Raw genomic sequence first — 10,308 nt, 5'->3', positions numbered from 1 at the left:
CTACCAGCCTTCCCTTTCACCCTGACAGGAATATACTTTCTCTGGATTCTCGTTATCTCATTTCTGAAGGCTTCCCATTTTCCAGCCGTCCCTTTACCTGCGAACATCTGCCTCCAATCAGCTTTCGAAAGTTCTTGCCTCATACTGTCAAAATTGGCCTTTCTCCAATTTAGAACTTCAACTTTTAGATCTGGTCTATCCTTTTCCATCACTATTTTAAAGCGAATCGAATAATGGTCACTGGCCCCAAAGTGGTCTCACCAGCACCTTTGGTACAGTTGCAGTAAAACCTCACTACTCTGACACTCCAACTCCCCCAAAACATTCCAATAGCCTTCCTGTTGCCCCCCACTGTGTGCTAGCTTTCTGTATTTTGTACACCGTTAACTTTCAGGTCCCTGTGTGTTGCAGCTTTCTGCAGTTTTTCTCCTTCTAAGTAATACTCTGTTCTTTTGTTCTCCCTTCCAAAATGAACAGCTTCACATTTCCCACATTACATTCCATTTAAAACATTTTGCCCACTTACTTAACCGATCAGTATCTCTCTGCAAATTGTTTCTGTGCTGCAAATCTTCATGACTGTATAAAGCACAATATCCTTCTTCCCCAACATGTCTCCGTTCACTCCTTCCCATTGTTCTCATTCACTGTCTCCAAATATCTTCTATTCTCACACTCCCCACACATTTCAAATGACCTCTTTCCACATACTCCTTGCTGCCTTTTCTCATGCGACCCACTCTTTCTTTACACTTAACCATTCCAGCTCTGTTCCTGCTTGTTACACTTTGCTGCTGTGCTCAATGGTTGCTCATTCCCTCCTCTCACTGTCATTCTTTTTCACCGGTCCTTGCACATTAACTTAATTTTACAGAGAGTCTCAATGTAATTGAAGGAGACAGAAAAGCATGAAGTAACTGAAGGTCTCAAACCCAGTGGGCATAAGCCATTGAGGCCTTCGGTCTGGGATGAAGTTAACAATTTGATTTAGTCCAAATGAGCACCTGATGATTTCTGAGTGGCAGGTTTACGAAGCGCATTGGGCTATTGATCATATAGCTAAAGCCTGGCAAAGAAATAGTATGGCAGTGTGAGACAATCCAGCCTAGAAACAATGGCTTCATTTACGCTCTCTAGGTTAGTAGACCATGGACAGGCAACAAGATTGAGTAATTTGTTGCGCTGTTTTGTGAGAAGAATAAGTTGTGAAGGTTGTTTGTGATTAAATACTGGAATTATAAGCTGCGTGCATTTTCACAAAGCCTTTTGCGATTCATCTAACCTCCTGAGAGTGGGAGCTCCTTCCTCAGGAAAGCAGAGTTATTAGCCCAGTTGGAGAGGTGTACTGGGATGTGGGGGGGGTTGAAATATGTCAGAAGACTGAGAATAGGACATGGGAGGAGACCAGACACTTGTCAAGAGGGAAGCGAACTGGGGCATGATGGATGAGGTATAATGTGATCTGTTAGAAGGGAACGTGTACAGGAGCCAGTGAGAAGAAGAGGTGATTGGGACCAGTGGGATCAGTGAAAGGAATGGAGAGTGGGACCAGTTGGAAGAGAGTAGTTTCACGTTATGATGTGCACAATGCTGTAATATGGAAGTTGTTGTATGATGAAGCAAAAAGATCACTCAAAGCTTTGACATTTCAGTGACTTTATACGTTTATGATGTCATGAGTTTGTAGTTCATCCAGTAGAAAGCAAAATTAGAGAGAGGCAATTGGAAGGAGGCCAATGCATAAAATACAGTCGGGTTTTTATGATCCCAGTTGATGATGTTATCAGACAAATCAGCTCTCTGGGTGAAATCTACTTTGATATTTTTTTTATTTAATGTAGTGGTCTTTCACTGAATCGCAAATATGCAATAAAACAATAAAACAGAAGTTTACTACACTGAAAATAAAATAGAATAAACTAGGCTATTTATGTATGACACGATCTGAAGGATTTTGAAACACACTGTGAAAGTGTAGTCCCGTTTATCTCAATACCATCACTTCACTGTACTTAAACAAAGTGTTTGCTTTTCTATCATATCTATCGTTTTAACTGTTTCTTTCATTCTCAGTCTTGAGAATTTGGCAGCCTCTTCCTTGATTAGTCAAACAACTATACTTAAATTTTCTCAATTTCAAATGGCCCCATCTAACCAAACACTTCTGGTCTGGAATGTTCAAGCTATAATTATTACACTGAGGTTATCTATTTCCTAACAATACTAAGCCCTCTTTTTCATCAGGCAAATCTGTTTCAGACATCTAACTTCCACTGTGCCTTCTACAAACTGAACCCAAATGTTTCCAAGCAAGAAAGATATTCCAAGGCATTCAAACTGAAAGCAGTTTAATACACTTCAGTGTATATTCTGTCAATTCGTGAAATTCTTCCAATGCAAACAATTTTCCATTGTCAACCCATGGATTGCCTTTCTCATATTAGTTTTCTTTGCAAAATGCCTATGAAATACTGACAAGCTAATCATGAAAACCTCCTACAAATAGATCAAAGTCCACATGCCACTGGTTCAAAATCCAAACCCGAACAATAATGATACTAATGTGTACATATAATCTCAGACATTACATCACATAGTTGCTCCCTTCACACTCTTACTCTCTCATGTTCCATTCTAAGTCCCTGTCACTATTTGCTTTCTCCTCTCCTCACATAATCCATGTTACTTCTTATAGAGTCAAACAGCACCGAAATAGACCCTTTGGTCCAACCAGTCCAGGCCGACCATGTTCCCAAACTAAACTAGTCCAACCTGCTTGTGCTTGGCCTGTATCCCTCCAAACATTTCCTCTTCATGTACTTAACTAAAAGTTATTTAAATGTTGTAACTGTAGCCTCATCCATAACTTCCTTTGGAAGTTCATTTCACATACAAACCACTCTCCTCCTAAAAGAAATTGCCTCTTATGTCTTTTTTCTCCTCTGACCTTAAAGATATACCCCTTAGTCTTGAAATCCCCAACCCTAGAGAAATGACTCTTGTTGTTCACCTTATCTATAGCCCTTACCACTATAAGGACACCTCTCACCCTCCTACTGTCCAGTGGAAAAAGTCCCAGCTTATCCAGCCTCTCCGTATAGCACAAACACTCCATTCCTGGCAACATCCTGGTAAATCTCTTTGGAACCCTCTCCAGCTTAAAAATACCCTTCCTATTACAGGGCAAACAGAACTGGACACAAGATTCCAGAAGAGGCCTCAACAACTTCTCTCTACATGCAAACTGCACAGTTACTGATACAAGAACTTGTGGTTTCAGGAATCTAAATGAAATGTGAAAGGAATAGTGAGGATGCACACAGCTTGAAAATCATACTTTCATCTCACCAAAGAATGAACGTGCAGTTAGCATATAATGGCTTATTTCTCAGCTGTAAATTTGATAATAGTGTAAGAATGGGGCATTAAAAGGAAGCACTGCCCTTTTGGCTCAGTGTCCAAAGCTATCAGGCTGATTATGTACAAGAAATAAGATTGCATTCATCTGCAGGGCCGTATCTAAATGTTATCCAGAAAAGACCCTGGGGTTGTATCTGCATGGGGATTCACTCGCAAATCTTCTGACGTCATTTGGACAATGCATTGGCCGAATGTCCAGACAAATGGCATAAACTCATTTCTTCTGGGATCATTGTTGACGCAAGTTTGGATGAAATTATTGCCAATCCCTGTAAATATGGAAAAATGTTGCATATGAGAATTGGAACTTTCTGGAATCAGACATTGAATCAGCGCTGGGTCCTGTTGCTGCTCCATCTCCTCTCCTGAACATTTAGTCCCAACATTCATGACTGGCACTTCCATATCATTGTCACCTTTTTACCAAAATCTTATTGTCTCATTCTACCTACCCAGAGTTACACTGCAGTTGCCTCTGTCCACCTGCTGTATACCTCTGTTACTTTCCTGTACTTTGTTAGAGTCTTACTATTGCTGCTTCTCTTCAACTTACAATGCATGCTTTTTGAACTTGTGCGAAATGTTAGATGTGCAAAATTTGCAGCTTAAAGTTCTGCTATGCTTTGCACCAGTTGCACAGATTTTGGTTATATTGCTCTACACAAGTTCATTTGAGCAAAACTTCTGCTTTGCTGTGTTTTACATGGTATAAACACCTTGCAAAACAATATTATATTGAATTAATCATGACCAATGCCACACTTATTAGCTTTATATGATACACCATAACACAAATACATGATGAACCAGTGCAACCATTTAAAAATGTTTTATGTTCCTGATCTACCGAGTGAACTGACCAATATGCAAAATGCACTGACCAAAGAAACAATGAACTGTGCACGAATTAGACTCTGCAGGTTTTCTGTTCTGACAAAGGCCAAAGATCAACTTTTGTGCTCTCCACAGATGGTGACTGACCTGCTGGGTATTTCAGCCCTTTCTGTCTCTAACCTACACATTAACTTTACCACACCTTAAGATAAACATCCAAGATGTTTTCCCACAGGTATGCAAATGGATGCATTACACTACTTGGACTGAGATCTACAAACGTGATCTGATACACTCCATGAAACAGCTAACCAACCTTAAGATGGTTCGGTGGGAATTGGAATAGTAAAAGCCATTAATATTCTCCATGAACTTCAACTTAAATATTTGCCCTTGTCTTTAAGGAGGAGAAGAGGAAGCTGAAGGAAGATATTGAGAGACGAAGAGCAGAGGCCGCAGAGAAACGGCAGAAGCCAGAGGACATTGAAACAGCCAATGATAAAGAGCCATTTAAATGCGTGAGCCCCCGTGGCTCCTCCCTAAAGGTACATCCTCAGCGAGCTACAGGATGTTCATTCCTACCTATTTTGGCCATGTATTGTCAGTGGAGGTTTTCACAAGGGGAATGCAAGCTAGCAAATCAGGCCTATAATGTCATAATGCCAATGAGAATTCATGCCCTTACCAAAATCTTATGAAACAGCTCCTGATAGTTTAAGAAATAAATTCCCATTTACTGGCCAGGTGAGTCCGGGCTAAAGTCTTTACACAGATTTCCACAAAAGCTTTTGTGTCTTACTCTTTTACAGAAGTTACTGTCAACCTCTTCAAGATTTATAGCCATGTCCCCTCAGTATCTTGGGGCAGCACGGTGGCTCAGCAGTTAGCACTGCTGCCTCACAGCGCCAGGGACCCAGGTTCAATTGCAGCCTCGGGTGACTGTCTGTGTGGAGTTTGCACATTCTCCTTGTGTCTGCGTGGGTTTGCTATGGGTGCCCTGGTTTCCTCCCACAGTCCAAAGATGTGTAGGTCACGTGAATTGGCCATGCTAAATTGCCCATAGTGTTAGGTGCATTAGTCAGAGGGAAATGAGTCTGGGTGGGTTACTCTTCGGAGGGTTGGTGTGGACTTGTTGAGCCAAAGGACCAGTTTCCACATTGGAGGGAATCTAATCTAATCTCACTTAATATTCACTTCACAAATCAGACAATGGATTTTCAGTATCCACAGGGAACATGGTAATTAGTGCTGCTGACAGTAGTGACACTGAAGCTAATTTTCAGAGCCATTCAGTACAACAGTGATTACATTCAAAAACACTCCTTTTTATATATGTTCAAAAATGCTTTGTGATTCGCTAAAGTTTTGAAAAGTGCCATGCAAATATAGATCCATCTTTTCATTTTAACCTTCTATAAACCTAGTACTAGCTAGAAATTAACCATTCCCATCCAAATGGATCAGCCATTCAATGAGGAGACATAAGGGAAACCGTGTTACTTTCTAACGTGCAGCACTTTGAAGAAGAAACAAATATTGAAGTAATTCAATCACTTTTTTAAAGAGATACTCAGTTCTCAAAGGTTAATTGCTGCCATGCAATGATATTGGAGAGGACTTCCTTTCAAAAACAAATGGCATTTATAAAACTCCTTCCTCATCTTGAAGATAACACACAGTGCATTACACACAATGAAGTACTGTTAAAATATAGTCTTTGATATAATATTGAGAAAAGCAGCAAACAATTTGTACCCAAGAACAACGATGTTGGGTGAGGGATAGATATTGGCCAGGATGTGGGAAAGAGCTTTTCTCATTCTATTTGAATAAAAATGCCTTGGAATCTTTGAAGTGACCTACAAAGGCGAACAGGACCTCATTTCCGTTGAGTAAAACAGGACGCCTGCAAAATGCAGCACTCCCTCAGTCCCGAGGGAGTGTAGGAAGTCCTATCGTTCATTTTGCACTCTCATTTCTCAAGAGGGACCTGAACCTACAATCTTCTAACTCAGAGGCAAGAGTGCTATTGCAGAGTCGATGACGAGTGTGATCTAGAAACCACTCACCAACAGGCAGCATTGTTTGAATGGAGCATTTTAATAGGCAAGGTGTCTCTGTTTGGTTAATGAAAATCAAAAGCTATTGTGAGTGACCATAGCTTGGCTCAGTTGACAGCAGCCTTGCTTTTGAGTCCGAAGGTTATCAGCCCAAGAATCAGGGTTGCTGTTTTGGTGCATTGCTTGAGATGGAAGGTGAAACCAAAGCCTTTTGAGTTGTAAAGATGATTCCTAAGTACAATCTGGAAATGATTCTTCCAATGTCACGGCCAAATTCTTTCCTCAACTAGAACTGCCAAAGGAAAGGATTATGTAGTTATTCATGTCAATTTATTATTTGTGGACAATAAGTACATTTCAGAATAATTTATTGGATATGATGCAGTTTGAACATCTTAAGGATGTGGTAAGGCATCGTGGAAATGCTAATTCTTTTTATTTTGCAAATCAAATATAGATTTTAAGATAACCATGGACATTCCAGATGGTCATCAGAATCTGCTTCAAATGCAGTTCAAACAAAAGTTACAGAAAATAAATTTGATGTTACAATAAGAAGGTTTAAATCTTTTGGCAGCAATTTTCAATATTTTGAAATATTGTTCACTTCATTTTACTGTAGCAGTAGCAGTTGGACAGACTTGTTTCAATTGTTCTTAACAAAATATATTGTTTTTATTCTGTAGTTTCCACTTTAATTATTTGTTTTCTACCATCATACCTGTAACCTGAAGACCTACATTATTTTTTCCTTGTTAGTGTTTATCAGAATATCAGTAAACTCATTGTATAATCATTATCACCACAGTTAATGGAATACGATATGAGAGTCACAGAAATGTTTCACTGGAATTCACGAGAAATGGGGTTAATGGTTATTTGGAAAGACACAGAAAATTGTTTTTTTTCCTCTAGTCTTCCATGGGTTGCAGACATCACAGTCAGGCTGACATTTGTTGCTCATCCTTTATTGCCCTTTAGCTTAGTGGCTTGCTAGGCCAATTCATAGGGCACTTAAGAGTCAACGCATTAATTTGGGTCTTATGTAGACCAGACCCAGGTCAGGATAGTAGATTTCCAACCCTACCAGTATTGGAACAGAGGAGTTTTTTAAGATAATCAATTATGGTTGTCCTTGTCACTATTACTGAGACTGGTTTTTAAATTCCAGATTAATGAATTGAATTCAAATTCCACTAATGGGCTGTGCATATTAGCCAGGGTATCAGAATCACCAGTCCAGTGACACTCCCACTTTACCATCATCTTTGGAATGGAACAGAATAAATTGAGAAAAAATCTAATTTCATATTCTGTTCGAGTCTATAATCAGGAGCTATAAATTGAGGATTGTTACCATGAGATTAAACGGCAAATTAAAGGAAATAACTTTTCCACACACACAGGCTCATGGGAACTTGGAGTTCTTTACAATAATTGCTATCGTGATTAGAAAACTGATTTAGCAAATTTATTATAAGTGACAGTGTGAATATAGCTTACAGGCAGCTAACTGAACATGAGTAAAGGACAAATATAAAAGGTTAATGAATTGGAATTCATGTAGATATCCCCAGATGTAGGGTCAGTAACAGTGCAAATGCCACAGACTGAATCACCTTCTGTTGATTTATATTTTACAGGCATCTCAAAATTTAATGTAAATCATTTATATATCTGTACCTTTCTGGAATCTGTTTTCAGATCTGCCGGTATATGTGCATCCTGTTTACCGTATGTGTCTGTCTATTTCCGACAGAATAATCCTTTAAAAACACTTTTTTTTTGCTGAGCTGCTGTGTCCTGTCCTTTAATACTGTGCACTTCTGATTTGCTGTAACCATTCAAAAGAAAGACTGCTTCATGAATGGAATATTTTGCTGAAAATATTCTTTGTGTTGAATGCATGCTGACAAGCAGTGAACATTAACCCTTTCACAACCAAACCAGCATTAGTACCTCATTGACAAGAGCACTGTGATGTCCAAATCTACTTTGTCATTTTATTTTTTTAAAATTAAGATATTGTGGGGAATGATTTAACAGCTTCCTGGTTCAAGCAAAGGCAGATTCAGAATTTAAAAGTGGCTGTAGGATATAGGGTACATAGGCACATGCAACAGCACCACCACAAACCAAGCCAATTGGTTCAAGTTAGTCTGATTCCTGTCCTATGCTTTCATTATTTTTAACACTTCTACCATGTTGTTACATCATCTGTGTTCTAATGACAAAGTAAAGACTTTCTCTTAATTTGCATTGATTGTCTTCTGCTAAGTTGTCAGATCATTCCCCATCAAATCCCAATCACAATAATAATATTGTTGTAATGTAAAATAGCTCAACATATTCAATGCTCCATCAGTCTCAATGAACTATTTTCAATAGGACCCATGATTACATAGCCATCATTTGAATTCGTAAGCATCGGAATATGAAAAGGGTTAATGAAGTGGCTGAGACTTGTTTTTCTAATCTGTTACAATTTTTTTTAAAAAGTAGCCATAAGTTCTTTCTCATGATACAGCTTTTCACCCACCTTCACCAAAGTTTAGAATCATTATATTTAGATAGTGTAAGCTCCAAACAAGCTCGCACTCCAGCTCAGGGATAAGTTCAATATGTCAGTTAGTAAAAGGAATATTCTGTATTAAACAAGTACTTTAATTCTGCCATGAATTTCAACAGCTGTTGTGAACAACTGGATTATCAATATGTTTTAACACAAATGCATTCTTCAATAGGGAAGGATACCACCTTGAATGGTTGAGTGATGTGAACAAAGAAATTATTTCTATGCAGCATGCTGCACGGGTTCCATTTTCAGGCCTTTTGTTGAATGTAACAAACATGTTAGATTTAGTCAGGAATACACAATATAAATTGGTGTACTATACAATTGTGGAAAAGTGGCAATGCTCAGAGTAGAATTGATTTCAAGCACTCTAGCACCCTCTACAGGCACTCCATAAAACAACAGTTTCTCTAAAAATTCTGAATCTGAAGTGCATTGTGGAGGTAACAGGGTAAATCCAGTAATGAAGATCATATGCTGCAGAGTTAGTAACCCTCCCTCTGTTCAAATCACACTTGCCATGGAGGTGTGTCCCAACAAATTGAGTAAAAATATGTAAACTCACTAATCCTCCACCCCCAACAGACAGCTGGATTGAGAGTAAATTGGAGACCAGGTTAAAACTTTCCAGCAAAATTTGTGTTTGTAACCTTCATCTGCCTCGGTTGGCATTGAAATAATAAATGTATCCTGAAAAGAAGGGAACACCAAAAAAATGGAAATGTTACAAAGATCCAGCTTGATAAACATGAGGCTTTCTGGACTTTGGGATCTAGGTTGGAAAAGATGTTTGCTCAAATCATCCTATTGTATTAAAATTGGAAATGGCACGTGAAATTGAACAGTGCTCTTGCTTTAAATGGTTGCTTCAAGCAAAGTTTTTTTTTAAATTGTAACATTTAAATGTTTCTGAATATTCACAAGTTTTCACATTGGTGAGAGGAACTATGGTCTATTTTTGGATACAGTACGCAGCATGTTTGTAAGTGGTACTTTTCTGAAGTTTGAGTTGTGGCCTGGATTCCTCAACAGTAGAAAATGGGAAACCTTTTTGATGGGATAGGTTTGTGGTTTAGAACTGATGGTTCAGATTTTCATCTAAAATGCTAAATTGTTAACGGTCCCACCCCTCTATATATATGTATTCAGAAATATATATATTCACCCTTTGGCACCTTTAGATGCTAACTGACTTCACAAAAATCTATTTCTTACTTTGAAATAAGAGGCATTTAAAATATATGTAATTGGCCATGGATATTGACAACAGATTACAACACCAGATATTTTAATCCTGAGAAAATTGGCTTCTAAATCATATTTAGCTTGTTTTTTCTGATGGTCCAAGAAGCCATTGCACTGGACTGAATGAGGTTTTCTTAACCGTGTTTTGCCAATTTAAGCTTGAGGGCAGTACAT

The 10,308-nt window shown here is 38.6% G+C and overlaps 1 protein-coding gene across 8 annotated transcripts in view; it reads left to right on the top strand.

Moving 5' to 3' along the window:
* cald1a (caldesmon 1a) overlaps positions 1 to 10,308 on the top strand; it is a 208,700-nt gene that overhangs the window by 169,025 nt on the left and 29,367 nt on the right. For all 8 annotated transcript variants that reach the window (XR_006315061.1, XR_006315060.1, XM_043713556.1 and 5 more), the window contains one exon: positions 4,659 to 4,799. Coding sequence is in view for 6 of the 8 variants with exons in the window: in XM_043713556.1 (XP_043569491.1) it covers positions 4,659 to 4,799 (141 nt within the window). In the remaining 2 variants the exon portion in view is untranslated. The remainder of the gene's footprint in view (positions 1 to 4,658; positions 4,800 to 10,308) is intronic.

Source organism: Chiloscyllium plagiosum, chromosome 23 (genome assembly GCF_004010195.1).
Source record: "Chiloscyllium plagiosum isolate BGI_BamShark_2017 chromosome 23, ASM401019v2, whole genome shotgun sequence".
Taxonomy (NCBI): Eukaryota; Metazoa; Chordata; class Chondrichthyes; order Orectolobiformes; family Hemiscylliidae; genus Chiloscyllium; species Chiloscyllium plagiosum.
The sequence above is the reverse complement of the archived record's forward strand: the minus strand, read 5'-3'. Positions and strand labels throughout refer to the sequence as shown.